This window comes from Garra rufa, chromosome 5 (genome assembly GCF_049309525.1).
Source record: "Garra rufa chromosome 5, GarRuf1.0, whole genome shotgun sequence".
Taxonomy (NCBI): domain Eukaryota; kingdom Metazoa; phylum Chordata; class Actinopteri; order Cypriniformes; family Cyprinidae; genus Garra; species Garra rufa.
Window position 1 is genome coordinate 28,780,607 of NC_133365.1, and position 27,870 is coordinate 28,808,476.

At 40.6% G+C, this 27,870-nt stretch overlaps 1 protein-coding gene across 1 annotated transcript in view; it reads right to left on the reverse strand.

The window, feature by feature from the left end:
• The window catches only part of eda (ectodysplasin A), a 56,502-nt gene that overhangs the window by 9,812 nt on the left and 18,820 nt on the right, over window positions 1-27,870 (reverse strand). Inside the window, exon 2 of the mRNA XM_073840609.1 lies at window positions 2,248-2,311. Coding sequence (XP_073696710.1) covers window positions 2,248-2,311 — 64 coding nt within the window. The remainder of the gene's footprint in view (window positions 1-2,247; window positions 2,312-27,870) is intronic.

Sequence of the window (27,870 nt, forward strand, 5' to 3'; positions counted from 1 at the left end):
GTGCCTTTTTTTCAGATGAATACAATCGGAGTTATATTAAAAAAAGTCCTAGCTCTTCGAAGCTTTATAATGGCAGTGAACGGCTGTTGAGATTTTGAAACAAAATAAAGTGGATTAATCCATCATAAGAAGAGCTCCACACGCCTCCAGGTGTTAATAAAGGCCTTTTGAAGTGAAAGGATTGTGTTTATGTAAGAAAAATATGCATATTTAAAACTTGATAAACCATAATCTCTAGCTTCCGCTAACTGTCGTACAAATGTTCACAAGAGAATGGTGTTCTAGCGGATGACATAGGACGTTGGTGAACGTGGTGACGAACAAAAACAAGGATTTGTAAAGAAAAATTCTGCCAAAAGTAGACTGCACTGTAAAAAGTTTTCACCAGTTTCAACTTAAAAACTTAAGTTTAGCAGCTGCCTTAAGATTGTAAGTTAAATCAACTTAAGTCATTTAAACTCACAAGTTACATCAACTCATTTTCATTGTAATAAGTTAAAATGACTTGTAGTTTTAAGCTGATTTAACTTAAAAACTTAAGGCAGCTGCTGAACCTAAGGTTTTAAATTGAATCTGGTGAAAACTTTTTACAGTGTGGGTTTCCTTTGCTGTAAACAATACTTGGTTCTCGCGAGACTATCATATTATCACTGGAGCTTATGCTACGCATTCATCCTACGTCATCTGGAATGTCACTCTCTCATGAACACGTACAACAGTTAGTGGAAGCTATAGATTATGGTTTATAAAGTTTAAATATGGATATTTTTACTTACACAAATGCATCAAATCACTTCAGAAGGCATTTATTAACCCTAAAGGCATCCTAGGTGTATATGACTTCCTTCTTTTAGACAAATCCATTCGGAGTTATATTAAAAATTGTTCTGGCTCTCCCATGCATTATCATGGTAGTGGGTTAGAACAATGTCCATATTTAAAATGTAAGAATCACTTTAATCTAGCTTGCACTAACAGTTGCTCAGAACTGACGAATGTGGACGCGTAGCGGAGAGACCGGAACAAAACAGTGGTCACAAATTAGAAGTACAAAACGAGGATTTGTAAAAAAAAAAAAAAAAAAGGTGGAGGATTTCGATATAAGCCAAGAGGAGACTTGCTAAAGTCAAAAAGTCAAAAGTCAAACTTTGCTTCCTTTGCTTCTGTAAACAAACAAAGGATTTCCTCGAGACTCAACACCGGAACACTGACGTCTTACGTCATCCGCCCAGATGTATGACTGTTAGTGCAAGCTAGAATAAAGCGATTATTATATTGCAAATATGGATATTTTACTCACAAAAATGCATTGATTCGCTACAGGAGACCTTTATTCACTTCCCCCGGAGCCATGTAAGACACTTTTTTATTATGGATGGATGCACTTTATTAGACTTGTTTTGGACTGATCAAGCACCCACCCACTGCCATTATAAAGCTTGGGAGAGCCAGAACAAGTTTTCTGATTGGATTCGTCTGAAAGAAGGAAGTCATTTACACCTAGGATGCCTGGAAGGTGAGTAAATAATGGGTGAACTAATTTTCATTTATTTCCATACTTATCGACTGACACATCTACAGAAGTACATCTCGTTTGTTTACATTAAGCTGCACTATATCATCTACTTTACATGTATCATCATCAGTAACCTCTCTCTCCAAACATCTGCTTCAGCATCGTTTGAGATGGCATGCATGTGTAGTATGCGTGCAGATTATCTGTGTTGTATCGGTATTTGTTTTGGCACATGACGCACACAGGTGCAAAAGCTGAAACAGTAGAACTCCCGATCAGAGCCAGTGACTGCACAGCCATAATCAAAGCCAAAACCACCTGCCAATCAAACCGCTGCCAACTGGAGCCAATCACGGCTGTGGAAAGAGGAGTAGGTAACCAAAGCAAGAGTCGGCCAACGAGAAAGAGCGAGAGAGGAGCAATATAAGTTTGTTAGAAGCTACCAGAATGGAAAAAGGATAGGGATTTCACGTATAAACTACTGGTGCGCGCAGCATAGCCCAGTAATGAGTAAGATGGAAGGAATGAACGAGGGGGAGAGAGAGAGTGAGAGGTAGCATGATCAAATGAAGGAAATGCATCTCGTTCTGAACTCTAAACCACATCAAAGCGAAATTGTTGGCAATCTCACGGGCTTTATACTCACGTATACACACACACACACACACACACACACACACACACACACAAATTTCATGAATACCAACACACACAAAAGTTTTTTTTTTTACCTGAACGTTTGGTACGATGAATGACTCTCTCCAGCCCTCTTGTGTGTTCATCTCTCCATCTGCTCTGTGAAGATGAAGGAATAAGGTTTTTTTTAAATACAGTGCAGAAGAATACAATTAATTCATGGTGTTGTTTCAAAGCATTTTACATTTTAACTCCAAATTGACTTTGAGCCAGACATGATCAATGAAACAAATCAATTTCTTTATAAAATAAATGTCACCACATAAACTCAAACTACACATGCACGCACACACACCTCTGCTGAAAGACAACTCTGAACATAATGAACATAATGTGTGTGTGTGTTTAGAAACCCTGTGGCTTTACAGCAGTAAGACATTCCAATGGGATGATCAAGCACACAAACACACACAAAATCACATTAACTTAATGAATTATTTAGAAAGGAAATACCTTTCTTATCATTATCTCACATATGAACAGGGTAATAGCGCTGCAAGCCTTAAACACACACGTTGGGTTTCAATGTTTTATGAGGACATTCCATGGTCATGGTTCTTTAATACTGTACAAACTGTATTTTCTACCCCCTTACCCTAAACCTTTCCGTCACACAAAACTTTCAGCATTTTTAGATTTTCAGAAAACTTAATTCTGTATGATTTATAAGCATGTTTCCTCATGTGGACCAATAATGTCCACACAAAGACAAGGGTTTTGAATATTGCAATCTTTGTAAAGATATTCTGTCCCCATAACATAGGGTATACATGACCAATTCATACGTATTTTACGAGGTGACTAATTTGTACGAATTCGTACAACCTCACGGTTTGTGTATGTATTCCTACAACCTCACCTACAGTTTTGTACGTTTTCTGTAAAGGGTAGGTTTAGGGGTGGGATTAGGGGTGGTCATTCGTACAAATTCCTACGAATTAGCCACCTCATAAAACATGTGCGAATTGCTGTGAGATCGGGTTGGAACCTAGGGCTGAACGATTAATCGAAAAGTATTCGAAACCAAAATTCAGAACCTTTAACTGACATAATTTCCCCAGTTATTTATTTATTTTTTGTCCTGTTAATACTTTCCTATTAAAAACATACTACCGCATGTGTAGTCGGCGCTATACAGACGTGTATGACCAATGTTCTTGTCTCTTTTGCAGCGCCTTGTACGTGAGTAGCGCGTTAAAATAGGCATGTCAAGTTAACAGAATTTTAACTTTTACATGCACGCAGCACCGCTCATCAACAGCAATGTCACGCTACATTTACACTACTGTGTTTTCGTTTTAAAACGCATAACTTTTGCTATGGTTAAGCCTATCGTTTATACTACTCTGGCATTTTCGACCCCCGCAAATGGAGACTTTAGAAAACGCTGCAGATCCCGTTTTACTTTGAAAACTCTGGGGTTGCGTTTCAGAGTAAACGGACCAAAACATAGACTTTTGAATACAATGGTGTTGCTGCCCACATTCGCTCTGTGTATCCTTGATGACTATGTAAATAATAACATCATGGTCATTTTTTATTTTTTTTTACACCCCAAGGAAAAACAGTCAATTTTATTATGGTTACTATAGGTGTGCAGACCAACGGCTGTGCAGGATTGTGGCATTTCGAATATTCAGTCATTACTATGGTGAACGTCTAGTTGACCATTACAATATGGCAGACAGTTTACGTATAGCGACTCATAGAAACAGTCACTAATAAGGCATCTACGTATATATCTATGACATGTGTTTTCGGTTGTAGACAGAGATCATTTCTGAAACGCAGTGAAAACGCCAGTGTTGGTGAGAATCATTTTTATTTCAAAACACCATTTTAAAATGAAAACGCACTAGTGTAAACAGGGCCTCAGTTCCAAAACAGTGTACCAATCGGATGACTACGGAGATAGGGCAAGCGTTGCAAGCTTTTGTTCAGAGTAGCAGGTTGGCCTGGCCAACCTTTGTATATGACGCCATTATTTAGGATTTCTGCTCTGCGCTTTTTTTAAAACCATTCCTGAGCACGGTGTCTCGCGTTTTAGATACGAAGATGTGTTCTTTCTGAATGGCCAGTAAGAAACCTAGAGTAAATACTTGAGTGTATAGAGTGACAGGACAAGATCAATCATGAGTCAGATTCACATCTTTGAGGACAAAAAACAAACAAAAATAATAATAAAATATAGCTGCAAGCAGCAATTATGGAGCCAAGCACTAGGTAAGGGAAGCATCAGAACAAGTGCAGCAATGAGTAATTAAAGTTGAAAATTGATCATTTTAAGGTGATTTTAGCCAAAATGGGTGAAAAATCATAAAAACAACCACTAGTAATACAATATAATCGGTTGTCACTTTTGACCACAAGGTGGCACTGTTTCAAAACGTTTTTAATACTTTCAGGTCATGGTCTCGATAATATATACAAAGTGTTATAATGGTACACCACTGCATTCGTAAAATGTAGCATTTTCTATCATAATACTCTATTGAAGTCAATGGCAATTTCATGTTTTGTTTAATTATAGCACCACCGAGAGGCACAATCCCACCAAATTATGTATGTGTGCTTAGAGTGTGCCCATACATATGTGTGTCAAATTTGGTGAAAATGTCTCATTTTGTTTTGGAGTTATAGACTTTTTTTGCCACTTACTATCAAAATTTTGGCAATTGGGCATTAGTGTATAGCCGGCACGCTATGTTTCCGAATTTCCTACGGTGGTTTTGTGTCTATAAGAGTTTCTGAGATATTGGCAAATGTTAGCAATTTACTACAAACTTAAATATGGCCGATGCCCAAAATGGCTATGATGGTTTGACGGTGTGATGCACCAAATCTATAGAGATTTTTTGTGATTTTTGGCCAAACCAAAAAGTTATAAGCAAAAAAAGCCATTTTTCGTATCTCCTGACCACTAGGTGGCAGTGTCTCGAAACACTGCAGGTAGCCTCAGGTCTTGCCTGTTATAACACACACCAAGTTTGGTCTCAATATGCCAAACCGTTGCGGAGATATGGCCTCACATCCATTTTTGTGTGCTTTTCATAAAATTCGTTTAGGCGTTATTTCGAAAACGGTTCGACTAATCAACTTGAAATCCATAACTTTTTGCCAGCATGTTCTGAAGATGATCTGAGCCAATTTTGGTGAAAATCAGACAAACCATCTAGCACGTGTTCGAAAAAGTAGGTTTTATGAACTATTAAAAATAGAAAGAAAAAAACGAAACCTTACGATTTTTGAATTTTGGACTTCATTCGACTCGGCATGACCCAAGGATTCTGAGAAAAAAAATATTTTTAATTCTGTACCTTATGGTTCGAAAGTTATTAGCACAAACATGAGTGAAACTTTGGACAAGTGGTGGCGCTAGAGAGTTTGAGTTAGAGACTACAAATTTGCTCTGATTAATGTTGACACTGTCCTCTATTAGTGTGCACAACTTTTACAACTTTCCCGCAAGCGGTTCTATGGGCTGCCATAGACTTAAGAGCGGAAGAAGAAGAAGAAGAAGGAATTTGGATTTTGATTTTAGGTCATATCATCCAGCCCTAGTAAAACCACACATACATACACTCATAGAGGAAGAGATGTTTACTAAATTGATGTGGTTGTGAGAGTACAAACTCTCTTTGTTTGCTCTTTTCATTTATCTTTTATTTTATTTTAATTCTTTATTCTTTCTTTTTTTTCTTTTTCTTTTCATTCTTTAATTTCATTTTCCTTTCTTTCTTCCTTCCCTTTTTCTCCCATAGTTCCATTTTCTTCCTTTCATTTTTTCCCCTTCCTTATTTTTTTCACATTTCTTTCTTCATTCTTCCCATTTTTATTATCTTTTCCCTTCCATACATTTTCACCTTATTTCTATCACCTTATTTTCCCTTACATTTCTTCCTTCCTTTCCTTCTGCATTTCTTCAGTTCTTTATTCTTTGTACGTGTATAAAATACTCCTATTGTAACGGTGACCCTTTGAGATTGCAATAAAAGGACATTTTAGGCAGACGGTGGACACACACACACACACACACACACACACACACACACACACACACACACACACACATCATTATCATCTTATATTCAGGGATAACTATCAGGTCAGGACACTTCAGGTCTGGAGTTTCCATGCATGTTTATACACAGTGAATGAAAAGGTTGAGAAAAGAGTAACTCTGGGTCAGTTGCAGTAGCACATATCTGTGTCTGTGTCAGTAAGACAGAGAACATGACCCTGCTATTCTTCACAGTAGAATCACATTACAAGACCTAGACTGCCATTGTCATCTTCATAGCTTGTCTTTTTTTTTGATTGCAGGATTGTTAAAGGGAAAAAAAATCTGAATTCTCACACCCTCACTCTCACACACACACACACACACACACACACACACACACACACACACACACACACACACACACACACACACGCGCGCGCGCGCACAGACTCATACAGCAGGGTTAGTGGGGTCATGCAGCTGTGTCTGGGTAAAATTCAAGTTATTTATGTGATTAGAGAAGCCACTAAATCACAAAGTTCAGCCCAGAGTGCACTGGGTGTCATGTGTATTCATGTATCCATGTAAAACATTGACGCGTGAGTGTGAACGCGAGTATCTGTGTGTTTTAACCGGTAAGATGACACTTTTAGATCTGTAAACACCTTGCTGTGTCATACTTTTGTTTTTTAATCCACTGTGTGTTTGAAATCAGACACTGTAGGGCTGTCTTCCTGCCAGAGGATGTTCCAGCTTTTGGACATGATGTTCTGGCTCCGAGTCTGTATGTGTGTAAGAGAGAGATAGAAAGCACTGAAAAAAATTTCTTCAAGCTTACTGATCTGCTCATTTACAATTATGATAAGCAACAAAAGAAAGCGAGTATGCAGGTTTAATTACATGTACTTCAGGGACCAAACGGGGCCTAGAAGTTAGCCAAATCTGACAAAAATGGCCTTTGGGGACATCTGAGTCGCCATCAGACGTAAAAGGGATTTATAAATAAGGCAAATAATGTGTTTCTAATAATAAACATGCAAAAGGTTTTCTTCTAGATGTATGGTTTGGGTTAGTCCGCAGTAATTATAATTAGCTTTAAATATAAACAATAGAGGTCTACGGTTATGTCCTCATTTAGCAAGACGTGTGTGTGTGTGTGTGTGTGTGTGTGAGAAACAGCTCTGTGCAGTCTAGACCTTGTAACTCGACTCTAGTGTGAGACATCTCATCTGTCTCTCTTTTACACACACTAAACAAAACACTACCTTTTTCATCTGTACACCAATCTCTTTCTTTCTTAAAGGTCATTGCAAACTTTGTCTTACTGTAGTATCACAAGAGATGTACAGTAGGATTATATGCAGTTCGTTGACATTAGTTATCACGGACTAACACTGAACAATACGTTCAGTAGACATTTTTGAAATTATGAAATAATGAATCAGCAAGGATTCATTACACTGATCAAGTGTTACAGTAAAGACATTTTAAAGACTATTTTAAATAAATGCTGTTATTTTGAACTTTCTATTCATTATATAATATGGTTTCCACAACATTGATAATATAAAAATGTTTCTTGAGTATAGCAAATCAGCATGATTTCTGAAGGATCACGTGACACATGCCTGATAAAAATTCAGCTTTGACATCACAGGAATAAATTACATTTGAAAATATATTAAAATAGAACAGTTATTTTAAATTGTAATAATATTTCACAATTTTACAGCACTATACTTTTTTTTTGAAACATGGAAAAACCTTAAACTTTTGAATGATTATGTACCAAACGCATATGATCAAACTGAACCTTACTGTAAAGTCTTGCCAAAACACACAAGAGGACACAAGTTATAGTGAGAGAGAACTGTCTTTCTTTAGACCACCCACAACCTGATTGGTCAAATGCTCCATCAAGCTAAAATTGCTTTGCTCAAACGTGTGTCCGCATGTGTGTACATTTCTTTCATGCTTGTAAAACAAGAGATTGTGAACAGATAAACGCTGCTGCATGATGAATACGTTCGTGTGATTAGTTTTGTCAGTTGTCACCGAGGACAGATACACTCACACCCTCATACGTACACGTGTGTAGACTCACACATACACATGTGTTGCTCTGAAACAATATTTATAGTAAGGGTACGCGCTGTATGAGGCCTAATTTATTTCTGTTTGAATTGTATGACATTGCGTGTTGAAGAAGTTGTGTATGTGTGTGGTCTGAGCTAACGGTAGCATCTATTCCACTCATACTTATTTTGACATTTTCCATTCTTTCCGCTGACAGCCGGAGAAAAACGACCGTTTTAATCAGACTGACCACACACACATAATCGCAACACAAACACAGCGCAACACAAGAAAGCGTGTGTGTTTCACATTAATACACTACACTTCATTTACATTATTCTTGTTTTTCTGAAACATTAGGGGCAATTCTTTCTGCAAACTTTCCCTCTCCACAAACAGCTTTAACCTGTTGTTGACCTGTTTTGACACACGCACGCACGCACGCACGCACACACACACACACACACACAAAACACCTAATTTCTAAAAACTTCTCTCAAAATTTAATGTGTTTTTTATTGTGTATTTTGTGTGTGGGTCCAAACTGGAGTTCACTTCCACCCTTCTTCTTTGCCCCCGCTGGTCACTTTTCACTGTGGGTTATTAACTAGGTTTGAAATGCTTTAAGTTTGCATCATCAACATGACTACCACTGCTAGCACTCTGGAGCAGAAGATGTGTTTTTTGTGTCAAAAGTTTAATTAAATGATTCATACAGGCATATTTTGGTTGAAATGTCCATTTTGCTTACATATGAAAGAAATTCTCTTTCATCTAATAATGTAGGCTAAATGGGCAATTCTACAGAATTGCTTCACAGTCAGAGTTGGAAACATCTGGAAAAATTTGTCTTTTTCCACAAATTTTGTATGTATGCAAATTGTATAATATCCAAGGTTACATTTCTAGTAAGTGTACAGTTAATTCTCATATTATATTTTACAGAACGTTTTAGAATATTTGTCCTCTCCTCAAATTTGGCACTACTGAAACACAGTAATATATAATTTAATAAGAAGGATTATATTGATAAAGATTTTGCTTACATCTCCCCGTACATATATTTTTTACATACATTTATATTTTATTAAACAATATTTCAAGTGTGATATATGAGGTTTTTTGTATTTTAAATCCAGTTTTTCTTCGTTAAAAGGCAACAAGTTGATCATACTGATTTCAAACTTAAGGATTCATTGGTTCAATATACATTGAACCAAACACTATCATAACATCTTAGTTGATAATTCAGTATACTTTATTTTTAACAAAACATCCCATGCTTCGGTAATGAAAGTAATGTTTTGTTAGCGACCACATCACATTATAGAATTTTAACCCACACAGTAAAAAAAAACAAAAAAACAAAACAAAAAAAAAACTACTAAAACGTACTAAAATACTAAAAATTGGCATAACTGTACTAAAATTGTGTTTATTTCCCCCAAATAATGGATTATGTGTTCCTTTTTGTCACTACTGAAACAATGATGACTAATACAGCAGTCACTATTATATGGAATAACACCCCACCCCCCTCAAAAAAACAAACATAATGTCACTTTGACAATTTCAGATACTTTTGAACCTCAAAGATACCAACTAATAGCTAGCACAGTTCTGTACATTTGTACACATATAAAAACTAAATGTTATTAAAATAACTCCCAAAAAAGTGTGTTTAATTATAGAAAAATGGTGTTCGGTAGACATTGTTAAACACAGATTTTCAATACTTTTGAACACATTTACCTCAAAATGATGGGGCCTATCTATTCACCATGTAGATATGAGTAAAATTGAAGTTGAAGTTAAAATTCAGGGGTTAGAGTTCAGGACAACCACCTCCCAATTGCAAGTACCCAATAAATGATAATTTTATATATATTAAGCATACTGATATTTCAAACATTATTGTGGATTTCAGATAATAAAATCTTAGTAAACATCTAAGATTTGAATACTGCTTTTTAAATGTGTTTTTTGGTTGTGGGACCGCAGTTTGCACCAATTTTGTAGCCCATAAAGGAACCATTCTAATTTGGTACATTCTAAAAATATTAGTATCAGCATTTATTCAACTTCTATTAAATCAGCACAGTCCAAAAACGCTCTGTAGATATCAACTGATGTAATTACTTTCCTAACTGTTATGTGTAAATTACTAAATTCTAAACTCATGAACACTTCAATCATAAACCCTCATGAAAGAGTATGAAGTTTTATCCTATTGAATGATAATGAATGAACTTGTTTGAATGAACAGTTTAATAAGAGTCATTTGATTGTGAAGCAGATTACACATTATGTACTGATGTATGATGTATTTCATTTACGAAAAACTAATTGTTACTTAAAATATAGTTTCTTTCGAGCTTTGGGATTAAAGGGATAGTTTACCCAAAAATGAAAATTTGTTTATGTTTATCTGCTTACCTCCAGGGCATCCAAGATGTAGGTGACTTTGTTTCTTCAGTAGAACACAAACAAAGATTTTTAACTCAAACTGTTGCAGTCTGTCAGTCATATAATTGCAAGACTTTGTTTCTTCAGTAGAACACAAAGATTTTTAACTCAAACTGTTGCAGTCTGTCAGTCATATAATTGCAAGACTGTTTCTTCAGTAGAACACAAAGATTTTTAACTCAAACTGTTGCAGTCTGTCAGTCATATAATTGCAAGACTTTGTTTCTTCAGTAGAACACAAAGATTTTTAACTCAAACTGTTGCAGTCTGTCAGTCATATAATTGCAAGACTTTGTTTCTTCAGTAGAACACAAAGATTTTTAACTCAAACTGTTGCAGTCTGTCAGTCATATAATTGCAAGACTGTTTCTTCAGTAGAACACAAAGATTTTTAACTCAAACTGTTGCAGTCTGTCAGTCATATAATTGCAAGACTTTGTTTCTTCAGTAGAACACAACGATTTTTAACTCAAACTGTTGCAGTCTGTCAGTCATATAATTGCAAGACTTTGTTTCTTCAGTAGAACACAAAGATTTTTAACTCAAACTGTTGCAGTCTGTCAGTCATATAATTGCAAGACTTTGTTTCTTCAGTAGAACACAAAGATTTTTAACTCAAACTGTTGCAGTCTGTCAGTCATATAATTGCAAGACTTTGTTTCTTCAGTAGAACACAAAGATTTTTAACTCAAACTGTTGCAGTCTGTCAGTCATATAATTGCAAGACTTTGTTTCTTCAGTAGAACACAAAGATTTTTAACTCAAACTGTTGCAGTCTGTCAGTCATATAATTGCAAGACTTTGTTTCTTCAGTAGAACACAAAGATTTTTAACTCAAACTGTTGCAGTCTGTCAGTCATATAATTGCAAGACTTTGTTTCTTCAGTAGAACACAAAGATTTTTAACTCAAACTGTTGCAGTCTGTCAGTCATATAATTGCAAGACTTTGTTTCTTCAGTAGAACACAAAGATTTTTAACTCAAACTGTTGCAGTCTGTCAGTCATATAATTGCAAGACTTTGTTTCTTCAGTAGAACACAAAGATTTTTAACTCAAACTGTTGCAGTCTGTCAGTCATATAATTGCAATGGATGGGCACCAAACATTTGAAAGTAAAAAAAAAAAACATGCACAGACAAATCCAAATTAAACCCTGCAGCTCGTGACCATACATTGATGTCCTAAGACACGAAACGATCAGTTTTTGCGAGAAACTGAACAGTATTTATATCATTATTTACCTCTGATACACAGCAATATCCAGCTGTTCTGGCCGTGTGCTCAGTATCCGGTGCGTTACCTTGTGTACACGCTCTGGCGTAGTATACCCAAACGCCGGACGCAATCTGTCGCGTGTATATGACACTCATTGTTTACACAGTGCAAAGAGATTGTGGGTATAGCGGCTATTCAAAATAGTAATTACTTGCGCTTATCCTGATTGTTCAAACTGATTTAAAGCTGAAAGATTACATTTGCTTGCGCAAAATTGTTGACTGTTCACCGATTCCCAACTTCTGAGCCTGATCGCTTGGAGTTATGGTTGCTTGCTCTTCGGCTGGATATCAACACGCCCATACACTTAGTAAAAGTGTGGAGGGTCTGCGGCGGTCATTTTTCCCCTTCAGGTGTTTGCGTATACTACGCCAGAGCGCGTACACAGGTAACATGCCGGATGCTAAGCAAGCGCCCAGGACAGCTGGATATTGCTGTGTATCAGAGGTAAATAATTATATAAATACTGTTCAGTTTCTCACAAAAAAATTATTGTTTTGTGCCTTAGGACATCAATGTATTGTCACGAGTCGCAGGGTGTAATTTGGATTTGTCTGTGCATGTTTTTTTTACTTTAAAATGTTTGGTGCCCATCCACTGCCATTAAATGACTAACAGACTGCAACGGTTTGAGTTAAAAATCTTTGTTTGTGTTCTACTGAAGTCACCTACATCTTGGATGCCCTGGGGGTAAGCAGATAAACATCAAATTTTTATTTTTGGGTGAACTATCCCTTTAATTTCAGGGTGGTCTGCAAGAATTTTAGCTTGTATATGAACAAATTTTGTGAAAGAAAAATCACGCATTTAAGTTTAGAAAACTGCTCCAACCAAACAGACTAAACTCTGATGTCAAATGTACTCAGATGCGCACAAAAGATCTATTATGAAAGCACACAATGATTGTGTTTTTAGCAGTACGAGTTTGTTTTTTTGCAAACCATGTAATTATCACTTCAGGGATGAAACCCTCAAAGATCAAATGGTCAACCGCCACAAGATACCAGATGTACAATAAACGACTCTAAAATATTTCAATAAACCATCCACGTATTGTTGAATGTCCATTAACATAAATTAAACGCCGATGGGTAGAGATCTGGTGACAGAATGGTGTGATAAATCCTGAACGTTCTAGAAGAAGAAGGGGAATAATGTCAGGATGGATTAAAATGCTTGATAGTTTGACATTATGACCCAATCACAGAGCAAGACAACACTCGCTTTGAGCAGATGTTCTCATTGTTGAGAATGACCGCAGTCCTCTAGGACCAATGAAGCTCACTTGACATCATACAATTAAACTCCTACTGAGAGATACAATCCTCTAGAGACTCACACATAAGTGTGTGTATGAAAGTGCGGCGCTGAATCTGCATGTAATCGATAAACACTGCACATGAAGACATTTCACTGACGTGGGAAGAAAGGACATATGCCTAGAATCAAGTGGAGAATCTGATGAACTGCAGTGGTAGTTTAGTGGTTAAAGATCTGGGCCTCTAGCTAAACGAATGGAAGATATATTCCAGGAAATTGAGAGTTTCTGAGATCACAGCCAGCTCTATCACCATTACAATGTTGTGAGAGGCAGTTAATCCTACGCTGCTCCAGAGGGACCATCTCTACAAACGGTCAATCATAAATCTCACGTCATCACCATCATTAGACAATCATTTGCAGCTATTTAAGCCAAGAGTTTAATAATAAAAATTACATAGCTGGAACCCTTAAGTAATATTGATAACTAAGTTGTTTTCTCTCCTTTTCAAAGGGCACAAAATCTTTCAGCACTTTAGGACATTTTTATGTACAAAGAACAGAGCACAAGATAGGTTCTTCATATATCACACCAAGCACTGTAATCTGAAAGCATGTAAGAAAAGGCTGAATTCGGGTAAATCAAGGCACATTTTGACAGGCATCTCAAAAACTGTCTCAATTTACCAGAAATTACCTGAAAACAACGAGAGGCTGAATTTTCAATAGTTAAAGATGGTTGTGAAGTATTCTAGGTTGGTAAGAGGGTCAATGATGTGATGCTCAATTTTTATTAAAAACCAGAGGTGGGCGATATACCGGTAGACATGATTAACCGGTTGAAATTTGATTTTGGACTATTGTCTTTATTGTGGTTACAGCTCACATGACGACACTGTGCAGAAAACTTATTGTTTGCACGCATTTTTAAGGATTGTGGTTTAAAAACAAGTGTTTTTAAGCAGTTGAGACGCAATCAGCAGTGAAAGAGAAGGCATTTCGCTATATGTGCACACTGTCTGAGAGACGAGAAGACGGTACTCGTAGAGCGTGGGAGTTATTTTCACTGCTTTATAGGCCTTAAACGGTTAAATACACACACGCTTGTATTTGTCAAAATGCCTCTCTTTGGAAGTATTCTTGTAAACACAATAATTTAGGTCTTAAGTGAAAGCAAACAGCTGAGAAAGAAAACATGTGTAACAAAATATTGGATCCGGGCAGCTATTAAAGTGACTTTTGTAACTTGAAAAGAAGAAGAAATATATATTTAATTTACACATTGAAGAATATGCACTGTTTTTATACATTTGATTACTTTGTATAATGCATGTAGCATTTCTTTTTTTTTTCTCTTGTAGTTTTTTTGTCCTATTGCTTGTAATTTGTTTCTTATTCTTGTTTACTTGTCTTCAGTGAGCTTGAGTTTATTTAGGCTAGTATTAGTTTTTGTGATACTGACACTGGTGACATGAATACTGAAGTTTCTATGGTATCAAAAATGTTTATTATTTAAAAAGAAAATACTACACTGTATTGTGATACATACTGTTACCGTGAACTAAAATTACTTATATCATGACATAAGATTTGGACCACAAAACCAGTCATAAGGTAAATTTTTTACATTTTTTAAATTAAGGTATGCTGTATTAGATTACGCTGAATAAATAAGCTTTGTACTGATGTATGGTTTGTCAGGATTAGACAATATTTGGCCGAGATACAACTTTTTGAATATCTGGAATCTGAGGGTACAAAAAAAAAAAGAAAATCACCTTTAAAGTTGTCCAAATAAAGTTCTTAGCAATGCATATTCCATATTATTCTTAATGTCCGGTGGGTAATATATACAAAATATCTTAATAAAACATGATCTTTAACTAATACCCTAATAATTTGTGGCATAAAAGGAAAATTTATAATGTATTTTTGGCTATTGCTACAAATCGACCCAGGTTACGTATGTAACCCAGGTTCCCTGAGGGAACGAAAGCTGCGTCAAGCGCTATGGGGAACGCCAATTGCCAGAACAAGAGGGAAAATTGTCTCTGTCTAGATTAGGACGAGAGGACAGAAGAACCATGAGTAACCCTGAGGTCAAGGTCGTAAAACCTGACGAAGGTGAGAGGTGTGGACCATCCCGCAGCTTTGCAGATGTCCTGAATCGGGACACCTGCCAGAAGGGCCTTCGAGGCAGCCATGCCTCGAGTTGAGTGAGCCTTAACCCCCAAGGGTGAAGGGAGGCCAGAGGACTCTTAGGCAGTAGAAATGGCATCTACGATCCATCTACTGATAGTTGGTTTAGAAGCAGGGCACCCCCTCTTGGGGGCCATAACAGACAAGGAGTTGCTCCGTCTTACGCCACAAAGCAGCTCTGTGGACGTATGTGTCCAGTACAGTTATACTTCTGCTGGTCAGGCTCCAGAAATGGAGGAGGATAGAAGGCCTGGAGTACGATGGGGTGTGGTGTAGAGGAAGGGACCTTAGGAACATACTCCGCACAGGGGTACAGAAACGCTTTGGCCATTCCGGGCGCAAAGTCTAAATAAGAGGTTGCCACTGAAAGGGCCTGAAGGTCACCAACTCTCTTTAGAGAAGCAAGGGCAAGTAGCAACACAATCTTGATTGTGAGCATGCGATCAGAGATTTCCTCTATAGGTTCGAATGGAGGTCTACAGAGGGCTTCAAGCACCACAGCGAGGTCCCAGGTAGTTACCCGAGGACGTACTCGAGGTCTCAACCTCTGCGCACCGCGGAGGAAACGTATTACTAATGGGTCTTTTCCCACAGAAAGTCCACCAAGAGAGGCGTGGTAGGCCGAAATTGCCGCCACATAAACCCTGCAGGAACTCCAGGACTGTACCAACCGGGCAGATCACTGGGTCTAGCTGGCGGTCTCTACACCATGAAGTGAAGAGTTTCCACTTCAGGGCGTAAAGTTTCCTCGTGGAGGGAGCCCAGGACTGAAGAATGGTCTCAACAACCTCAGTTGAGAGACCTGACACCCACAGTTTCCATATTTCTGGACGGAGGTGCAGGATGGAGCCCCCCGCTTGAGAGAGAAGGTCCTTCCTGATCGGTCCTTCCTGCTCCCACATTGAGATGGCCAGGAATGTGCAATGCTCTTAGTGAGTGTATTTTCCCCTGGCACCACAAGAGGAGCTGGTACGCCAGTTTGTACAGAGGACGCGAGCGCAGACCCCCTTGGTGGTTGATATAGTAAACAACCGCTTTGCTGTCGGTGCGCACTAGCACATGACGGTTCCGTAGGTCTGGGAGGAAGTGTTTTAAGGCTTGAAACACGACCAGCATCTCTAGGCAGTTGATGTGCCACAGTAGATGGCGGCCTGTCCACAGACCGTGGGCTGAGCGGCCACTCATGACCGCCCCCCAGCCAGTGAGGGATGCAACTGTCGCTAGCGTTATGCGGCGGCAAGGAGCTCCCAGCACTGGGCCTTGGGAAAGGAACCAAGGTTTCTTCCACATTTCTAAAGCACGTAGGCAATGCCGCGTGACCCTGATTGTGCGGAATGGATTTCCCCTCGGGGAAAAACCCTTGGTTTTGAGCCACCATTGTAAGGGCCTCATGTGCAGTAGTCCAAGAGGTATTACGTTGGATGCTGGACTCGATCCGAGCAGGTGACATTCGTCCCTGCATCATGGTCGAGTCCCACACCACGCCTAGATAAGTGGTTCCCTTCCGGAGGGAACTCTACGCTGCGTCCTGGTTCAGGACACTATGGGAACTGCCTTCAGCGTGACCGGTTCTGAAGCTCTTATAAAACAACGGCAATGAACTTGACATTGACCGGCGCCAGCCCATGACGTCATTAACAAGGCGCCTACTAGTATAAAAGGGCGCTTGTGAATACATCAACCATCTTTTTGTTCTTCAGATCACCTTGTTCTAAGCGTGAGTATGATGGCAATGCCCGGAGTTAAAAAATATAGCAAGTGTGCTGATCCGTGTCCGCGGAGTCTGACACCGGATGATTCACACAGTTTGTGCGTCATATGTTTGGGTGAAGAGCACGCGCGCTCTGTCCTTGCGTTCATTGTGAGGGCTTTTCTATCAAAAAGCTCCGCTCTCGTTTGTCCCTTTTCTCGAGGGGATCGGGACATCCACCTGCCCCACGCGGTTCTGGTCCCGCGGCAGCCGAGGCTGCCCGGCGGCTGAGATCGTGGGGTTCGCAGGTGGAGCTCGCTGACGAGTTTGAGAGAGGTGTGTGTCTCTCGCGCTCGCCAGCGGGAGACGAGGGCGCGCTGCTGGAAGAGGATGTGTTATCGCTCACATCCTCAGATCCAGCGGCGAGTGCTCTGTTGGCTGCCAGCCAGGGCGAGCAGGAAGAGGTTGAGATGGGCGAAGATGAGTCTTTTGAGCCCGTCCAGCCCTCCTGAGGCCGTATGAGGAGTTGATGGACGTCATGGGGCGTGCCGCCGCGAGATTAGATCTGCCGTGGCGGCGCGCGCAGGAAGAGGTCCTTCACGGCAGGCTCGATGAGAGATATCTTCCTGGCCATGTCAGGCCACCTCCTTTGAGCCTCCCATTCCTTTCCGACCTCCATACTGAGGTCGAGAAGGCATGGGATAAACCTTACTCGGCCCGCATTAACAGGCATCAGCATGTTAACTATGCTGATGTCCAGGGAATGCGCGAGCACGGGTACGTGTCGATGCCCCCGGTGGAGGATACCCTGGCGGCGTATCTTTCATCGGGAGCGACGTCGACACTCACGGCTCCAACCCTGCCGAACAAGCCGCTTAAAGAAACATCGCGGCTGAACGGCAGGGCATACGCGGCAGTGGGTCAGGCCGGTGCCGCCCTGCACACTGTAGCGGTGTTGCAGGCGTACCAGGCCGATCTACTTAAAGATCTGGACCAGGGCCTGGGGCTTTCCCCAGAGGAGGTGACTGAGCTGCGCCGCACCACTGATCTCTCTCTGAGGGCCACCAGACAGACAGCGACCGCGGTTGGTCGCGCTATGTCTGCTTTGGTGGCCACAGAGAGACATCTGTGGGTGAACCTGACGGACATCGGGGAGAAAGAGAAGCGCTTTCTCCTCGATGCCCCGGTTTCGCCTTCCGAGCTCTTCGGCACGTCTATAGAGACGGTGGTCGAGAAGTTCAGGGAGGCGAAGGCGCGCTCAGCGGCATTCAAGTCGTTCATCCCTCGCCGGTCCGCGCCCGCACCCAAACGCCATGGACAGCCTGGCACGTCCCGGTCCGAGGACCGGAGACAGGGCCAGGTGGCTAGTGTGGCCACTCGAGGCCCCCCACCACCAAGGAGTAGGTCTCAGAGGAGGCGTGACGCGCGGCATAGGAAGCAGGATCTCAGGGAAACGATCCAGCGTAGGCGTCAAAGCAGGCGGGAATCGGATACCTGAGGTCCCCTCCTTCTGCCCCTCGCGCTCGCTCGGCCGCCTGCCTTCCTGTCCTCTTAAACTCCGGGGCCGGGCCTATGATGAAGTTACTAACGCACTCTGACGGCCCGGTATACGAACTGACATATATGGGTGTTATGTGTGTATGTACATGTTTGTCTACCAGCTCCGCTTGGGTGAGACTTAGTTTGGGCTCCTTAATCTGAGCCCCTCTGTTCTCGAGTGTTAAGTGTAGCCAGGTCTCCCCTCATTCTGAGATAGTGTCTAGACCTCCACTTCTGTTAACTCCTGTGGGGTTAAAAGCGTTGTTAGGCTCCCTCTCACGAGTGAGAGTGTTTCTCGCCTGGAGCCTCCGCCGTTGGAGCTCGATGTGGCAACCTGCATACGCATGTTCACCCACCCGCTGGGTGCGGCAGTCTACCCCGTCCCGTGGTAAGAGTCCCTCTAGACTCCGCTCGTCTGAGTGTGAAGACCGGGAGATTTGGGTAGGTTCCCCACTCTCTTTTTAAGAAGATAGGAGCAACCTAGGGTTGAGCGCATGGGCTGCCTCTCTTTGTGAGTCAGTGCACTGAAGGCCCCGCTCCCCAGGGCCCTGTCTAAAAGGAAAGAAGTTTCTTTAGTGAGAGAGGAAAGTTTAGAACCCCCCCCCCCCCAAGCGTGAGGATTTTTTTTTTTCAGGCCTCCTCTCTCTGAGAGTCGCGCTGACGAGATTCCCCTCTTGGAGGTTCTTGTCTAGGCTGATTTCGCACAGTTCTATCAGATTTGGGCAGCTCTGGTAGCTGGTAGGCTCTCGTGAGCCTCGCTCTCCACCGAAGCGTACAGTGTTAGGTCCTCCTTGGCGGAAGCCCTGGTTTGGACCTCCAGGTTTCACCTTTGAACCCTGTATAGATGCTTACAGCTCTGTCCAGATAGCATTTAGTTCTGGGGTTGAGTGTAGTAGGTCTCCCCTCATTATTAATGAGCTCTGTTGGTTAGCACCTCCACTCCTAGATTTTCCTGCCACGGTGAGCGTTGTCAGGGTGCTGCAGGCTTCCTCTCGATTGAGAGTCCTTCTGTAGGATCCTCCGCTCTTCGCTGCTGCTGTTCAGACCTCCTTTCGCCTAGTGGCGTCATGATGTAGGTCGGGTGACTGGTCTTCCCCATGGTTTAGACTTAGAACGGTTAGATGTGTTCTCCTGCATGAGAACCGTCCAGTTGCAGCCTTCGCTCCCCTCAGTGCTCCGCTTACAAGTACATACTCGTGGTATTTAGCTGGTAGGCCTGCTTAGGCCTCGCTAACTGCTGTGCTCTGTGCTTTGAGCCCTCTGCCAAAGCTGAGTATTGTTAAGGCTCTCTCTTTCCAGACTTGAAGCCTCCACTCTACAGAATCCTGTGATGTGGGTTCATGTACTTGTAGCATTGAGTGTAGCCAGGTCTCCCCTCAGTGGGATTTTCGTTAAGACCTCCACTCTCGAGCATCTCTCGCTAGGGACTATTAGAATACCGCTCACCCAGACCGAGTGTTGTCAGGCTTTTTCTCTCTGTGAGATTCGTTTCAAAGCCTCCACTCTACAGGGCCCTGCTCTCAGCATTTGGGCCCTGCTGTGAGTCCCGGTATTCTCTAAGCGTTGAGTGTAGCTAGGTCTCCCCTCACTAAAATATTTGGGAGAGATCTCCACTCCATAGAGCTAGGAGATTGAGTGTTGCTAGGCTTCTTCTCATCCGAGGGTCTCTGTGAAGCCTCCGTTCCCCTGAAGCTCCGCTTCTGGTACTTTCAGACGTGAGTGTAGCTAGATCTCCCCTCTCTGAATATTTGGTGTGAGATCTCCACTCTTTAGAGCTGGGAGGTTGAGCGTCGTCAGGTTTTCCTCTCATTCTGAGAGTCTCTGTGAAGGCCTCCGTTCCCCAGAAGCTCCGTTTTTAGTACCTCCAAGCGTGAGTGTAGCCAGGTCTCTCCTCACTTAGAGTATTGAGGCCTCCACTCGTAAAGAGCTGGCGGATTGAGCGTGGTTGGGCTTCCCCTTTGGTGAGGCCCCCGTTCTCCAGAAGCTCCGCTTCCAGTCTTTCCACCTCCAGGCGTGAGTGTAGCCAGGTCTCCCCTCACTGAAGGGTTATTTGAGACCTCCACTCCTAAGAGCTAGTGGATTGAACGTTGTCAGGTTTCCTCTCTTTCAGAGAGTCTTCTGTGAAGCCTCCGTTCTCCAGAAGCTCCGCTTCCAGTACTTCTAGGCGTGAGTGTAGCCAGGTCTCCCCTCACTGAAGGGTTATTTGAGACCTCCACTCCTAAGAGCTAGTGGATTGAACGTTGTCAGTTTTCCTCTCTTTTTAGAGAGTCTTCTGTGAAGCCTCCGTTCTCCAGAAGCTCCGCTTCCAGTACTTTCAAGCGTGAGTGTAGCCAGGTCTCCACTCACCAAGAGGGTTTGTGTTTGAGACCTCCACTCTTACAGAGCTCCGAAGCTCCGCTACCAGGCTTTGCTGTCGCCTGTGATAATGATATGGTGATTCCCTCACTACGCTCTGGGCACCTCCTCAAATCCACAATAGTGGTGAGTACTCACGTGAAGCTTTGAGCACTCCCTAAAACCCACACGAAGTGGTAAGTGCACACGCAAGTCTTTGGGCACTTTCTGAAATCCACATGAGTGGTAAAGATTACCCCCCGAAGGTTGGGTTCTTTTCTAAAATCCTATATGGTATGGGTTACGCAGTATTTCTCCGTTCCCATTCTAGAGTTGGTTCTAAAAACCCCTGGGTTTTTCCAACCCCACTGCAGACAGCACTACTTATAGGATCGAGTGTCGCTAGGCTTCCTCTCATCTAGAGAGTCTTCTTGCAGAAGCCTCCACTCTCCTGAGAAACTCCACTTAGGTGGTTCTATTGCTTAGGCTCTTGGAGCCTCATGAATCACCTCCAGTGTTGAGTGTAGTTAGGTCTCTGACCTCCACTCCCAGAGTTCCCCGCAAGCACAGAGTGTTGCCAGGCTTCCTCTCGTCTAGAGAGTCTGTTTGGAGCCTCCGCTCTTCAGAACCCCCGCTTAGTATGAAGACTTAAGGGTAAGCTTCACTAGCGGTGAGTGTAGTTAGGCCTACTCTCGCTTAGAAGTTTCAGGCCTCCACTCATAGGAGTCCGGTGCTTGGGTAGCCGAGCTAGCTGTGACGTCGGCCCAAGCGATTCTCGCCGGTAGTGGGGAGTGATGTTCCTTCTTGACTCCTCAATCAGTCAGTTGTTCACTTACTCCTCAGCATGGCAGAGTTGGTATATCGTTCCCATAGTGTCCTGAACCAGGACGCAGCGTAGAGTTCCCTCCGGAAGGGAACGTCTAGGTTACGTATGTAACCCCTGTTCCCTGAGGACAGGGAACGAGACGCTGCATCTCGTAGCCATGCTTCGGGCCCCACTTACGTCTCCATCAGACAAAAAGATGATTGATGTATTCACAAGCGCCCTTTTATACTAGTAGGCGCCATGTTAATGACGTCATGGGCTGGCGCCGGTCAATGTCAAGTTCATTGCCGTTGTTTTATAAGAGCTTCAGAACCGGTCATGCTGAAGGCAGTTCCCATAGTGTCCTGAACCAGGACGCAGCGTCTCGTTCCCTGTCCTCAGGGAACAGGGGTTACATACGTAACCTAGACGTTCTCTGTAATGGAGATAGCACACTTTCTTGGCATTTAGTCTCAACCCCAAGTTTTTCATGTGAGCAAGAAAAACATCTCGTTTTTTGGGCTACAATGTCAGTAATGTCAGCGAGATGTAATTGTCTTAAAATAATAAAGAAGAAAAAAAAGGAAAAATGTTTTACTATCATTTAAAAATGTATTAAATGTAAAAACTTTCTCTGCCAATGTCATAAGGACATATTAAATTCAAACTTTTGTTGAAAATGATGTAAGTGCTGTCAAAACCATATGAAATCAACATGCATACAGTAATACGCTGGGTTTTTATGATTTAAGATTTTCTTTGTCCTTATCATAGACCCTGTCATCGGTCGTTAGCACAATAACGACACGCATACTTTTTTGTGATTATGTTATATCCAGAGCATTTAGATAATGTTACGGTTCATTTACAGAGCACAGAGCACACGGCTTTAACCAACTTAGCTGACTTTCTAAAAGGGTTTAAAAGAAAAGCCTGGTAGAGTTTGAGCAAAGCATGTCAAGGTTGTCGAACGGTTTGTGTCAGGTTGCGAATGAGAGTGAGAGACCTTCACAACAGTTAATGATGTCACTCCCTCAGAGGAGGGATCTTTTTACCGTGGCAATCTGATTACAGCTCTGCTTGCTTTGGCTAAAGAGCACATCAGAAATCAAATGTTCTCTGGCAAGAGTTATATTTTCTCAAACACACACACAAAAAAGTGCGTTTCCGAGCACACAATACTGACTAGCAGGTCAGAGCGGTGTTTGACCTGATAGGAATGCAGACTTGAGTTTGGTACAAGACAATTTATAAAGAAAAGCACACACATCCGTTGTATAAGATTGTATAACCGCAACGCTGCGGTGGTGGTTAAAACGGCTGGTAGTACTGTAAAACACACGCACACATAAAGAAGAGCACCAGACCTTATGTGACAGTGGTCTCAACATGTTCTCACCTCATAAGTGGTGAGTTTCTCCAGTTAGAGGGCAGTGTGACACACACAGCACGGACAGCTGGATGTGTGGTTTTTACTTATACAGCTGGAGCCCATCTGGGACCAACACTGGATGAGATGTGCATACACGCTCACAAACACAGACACACAAGATGCAAACTGTGATAAACTCTAACTGGCCTCTTCATCAATACACCTCTTTCTTCTCTCCTGTTATATCTACATATCCTCACATCACCTTGTCTTCCACCAGGAGGAATGCTCGTATTGTTATGAAGATAAAATAACCAGATAGACTATTACTATGATTTTATTCATAGGTTTTAAATCCAAACTATGAGCTAACCTTTAGAGAAATCTGGATTAAAGAACAAAAATGGAAACACAAGACAACCTTCTGATGACCTACTTGCTCTTCGGTCTGCAGATTTCAGTGTTGAAGCTGATCAAAGCATGTGTTCCTGCTTTGATACTGCTGTTAGTGTTGGATTCATTTCCCTCTGTCTTTTCATCTATTATTGCTCTATTTCATGTTACATCCCATGGGAGAAAAAAGGCATTATATCATCATTCCAACATGCAAACAATAAAATAAAATAGAAAAAAAACATTAATCCCCAATGCAAGCTGATCACTATAAATGTGTCACGGACATGGCAATAATAGCTTGACACAAATCAAAAGTTGGCGAGATACTATCAGATCAAATCAGAATGTTGACTGAGAGTGGCTCTTTCTGTACTTTCTGTAATTTTTATGAAAATCATTTTTATTACTACAACAATAGGCTCCTCCTTTTCCCTCTAAATATAAATTCTGCTCATTTTGAGGGCTGCGTAACAATACAAATTTCCAATGCAATTGGGATTCACAAGTTCTCGATTGGATTAGATTCGAATGTAGAGGGGGATTTGTCAGACTAACCGAAACAGAATTGTTCATTAAGTTCATGTTGTTCATTGTTTGTTCAATAAGTAGACTCCACTGTTCATGCTGTATGATTCTGATTCACTAAAAAGAATCAGTTCCTAAGAGTCATTTGTGTGTAAATCGATTACACCAGTTTTTACATTGTTAATTACTGTATGCGGCTGGCAAGGAAACCTAAAACAGAACAACTTAAGTAAGATGCATTTTCTTGACATTTTGCAGCACATAAAATAAAAACCGAACAACTGTTCAGGCACATGACCTGTTTGTCTCAAAAATACGCTCTGTTTTCACTTAAAATGTAATTTCTGCTCATTTTAAAATTAATTACTATATTTGGCTGGCAAGGTCAAGGAAAACTAAAACGGAACAACTTAAACAAAAAAGATGCGTTTTCTTGACATTTTGCACCACATGCCCTGTTCATCTCAAAAATATGCTCCATTTTCCCTTAAAATACAAATTCCGCTGATTTTAAAGTTAAATACATTTTAGGGCTGGGTATCCAAAGTAGAGAGGGATTTGTCAAATTAACTGAAACAATAAATCACAATTTAGTGGTCATTCTGAATGATTCATTAAGACGATCAGTTCAAAAGAGTCATTTGTTCATGAAGTAGACTTCACTGGTTGTGCTGTATTTTTCTGATTCACTAATCAAAAATAGGGGTTTAAAATTGTACCTTTTGGGGTACAGTAGCTAGTCGCTGGAGCAGTGCCCTTAAAAAGGACATCTTTGTACCTTTTTTACCCCTAATAGGTACATATTAGTACCTAAAGGGTGCGTATTACTACTCTAAAGGTACTAATATGTACCCTATAGGGGTAAAAAAGGTACAAAGATGTGCTTTTAAGGGTACTGCTCCAGTAACAAGCTGTTGTACCTCAAAAGGTAAAAATGTACACCCATATTTTTCTGTGTGTAAGAGTCATTTGTGTGTGAATCAATTACACCAGTTTTTTCACTGGTAAGGTCAAGTAAAAAAACTAAAACAGAACAATTTAAAAAAGAAAGATGCATTTTCTTCACATTTTTGCCCTGTTTCTTTCATAAATATACATTTTAAAGATTTTAAAGTTAAATATATTTTAGGGCTGGGTATCCAAAGTAGAGAGGGATTTGTCAAATTAATTGAAACAATAAATCATAATTTATTGAGTCATTCTGAATAATTCTTTACAAAGATTGGCTCAAAGGAGTCATTAAGTAGACTTCACTGTTTGTGCTGTATGGTTCTGATTCACTCAAAAGAATCAGAACCAGAACCAAAGTCATTTGTGTGTGAATCAATTACACCAATTTTTACTGTATGCGGCTGGCAAGGAACAGCTTAAACAAGAATTATGTGTTTTTCAGCACATTCCCTTTTTGTCTAATCACAGTCACGGTGGAATGCAAAATAAATCTTAAAATATGATTTTTTTTGCCATGTTAGCTAAAACCAGTGAGGGAAATGCTGGCATAAGTAAAAGAATGCTCTTAGAGTGGATCTCCAGAGGATCCTGTAGCTTCACTGTCTTACACACAGTTCAGTAAACATTCACAAATGAGCTAAAAAGCAGGCTTTCCCATCCTAAACATTTAACAACACACCTACATGTGACCAACACAATGCTTAATATAGACAGTATGCTTCTAAAGTGAATGACTTTGGCTCACTATCTGTGGCCTGGGCAGAAGATCAGTCTGTTTCCCTTCTGACAAGACAAAACACCAAATGAATTCAACAAAAGCTCTAAAAAACACACAACCCCAATTAGAGCTTTGTTCAGCAGCAGCAAATGATTCAGCCGTTAGATTTCAGGGGACAGATGCAAGAAGAAGAGAGCTAAAAATTGAGAAAAAAATCTGTTTTGAAGATGTAGTCAACAAACTGACAGAGCTGCCATTTCTGAAAAACACCCATCTTACTCAAATTCACACGCACACAAACACGAGAAGACAGATGCTTCGGGTTCCACTGATATTGTTGGTTATAAATATACATTTACTCACATTACCCAATCTCACAGTGCATTCTCGCACAGTACGGCAGCGAAACACACCACATTAAAGATTTATCACTGGGCTGCATATTTGTGGGCAACCAAACATAAGAGTTCATAACACAGTAACAAAGGAATGAGAGGAACAGCCATTATGCCCTGTATGACAGTAAACAGACCAATATCCAATTTGAAGAAGTCTGTTTTCTAAAAAAAAATACCACTCGGCAGAAATTTGTGGTTCTGCAAATACAGTTAGAAAGCAAAATAAAGCTGATTGAGAACTAATTATTTTTCCTCATTTAACAACCCATATCCAGAATTGATAATTCTGAACAATTAGAGTCACTAAAACAATTGCCCCGTCATCATTTTACATTGTTGCCTGGACCAAATTCACTCTATTGGTCGAGCCAGAAGTTGACACATTAGACCACTTAAACAAACAGAGCAATGTTTGAATATGCCAAAGATTCAAGTGTTTACACATTTCGGGAAGTCATCCTCGGAGTTGTCTCTGCATATTATCCTGGGACAGCAGAAAGTATGTTAACAGAAAAAAAAAAGAAAAAAAAATACACAGCAGCTTGAACTAGCGATGAAAGAAATACTAAAAATATATTTATAGCTTCTGCACTGAACCAAGCAAGCAGCAAAACTGCAAAGTCTAAATCGTAATTTTTACCTAATTGCCATATGAGCTGGCTTGCACAAAACTTTTACTCCCAATCCAATCAACCAACACAGTTTCAAATCAATACAGGAAATGCGTGGCGACATCAGTGAACAAATGTGATTAATGCATTCCATATTAATGCAAAACAAACTACAGATGTGTGTCAATAACCTATTGGTTCCAGTGTATCAGACACACGCTCTTCACTCTCTCTTTCATATCATATTGCGTATCGCTTGCAGTTTGATTGTTTGACCACATCGTGCAGAACTGTTGTTTATTCACACACATGTATGTTATTTTGCTGAATGTCCTTTCCATAGGTGAATAAAAGTTAAGCTCCAAAAAGAAAAAAAAAACTGTAAAAGCAGTCCATATGACTAAATGGTCAAACCAAAAAGTAATTAGACCCCAGATATAATTTTGGATATTTTTTACTAGTGGGTGCAGCAGGACCCTATAGCTCACTTATGTAAGTGAGGATAGCAATAAACTTAATTAATAAACTAAAATTTGGGACCAAAAATTATTCAGACACTTTGACCTGATCAGTGTTTTTTTCTTTAATTGCTAATGCAAACTTTTTACACCACAGACTGAACAAAATTAAGCATTGCTTGGTATTGATAGTTATGTAAATATTGTCATATAACATTGTTCTGAATTTTTGGTTAATTTTTAATCCATTACATTTAATACACACATGAACAAATGATATTGTGTAATGTGAGAAACTCAAGAAAATCTTAGTATATATCTCATAAAAATGCCAGATTTGAGGTTTGACAGCTATCATAGCATCAGAGGACCTAGCATATGAATAATACAGACTACATTTATGGTAATATTTTATCTTTCTGGAGCATGACAAACTCAGTTTGTATTCACTTTTTCAATTATGTTTTTAGACATTACGTTAAATTTCTGTTTATATGATTTGAAGAACAGTATAAACATGAGCTGGTTGAGAGTACAGTCTGCTTTGGTCCCTCATGAGGGTGGATTTTGGTAAATCTAAT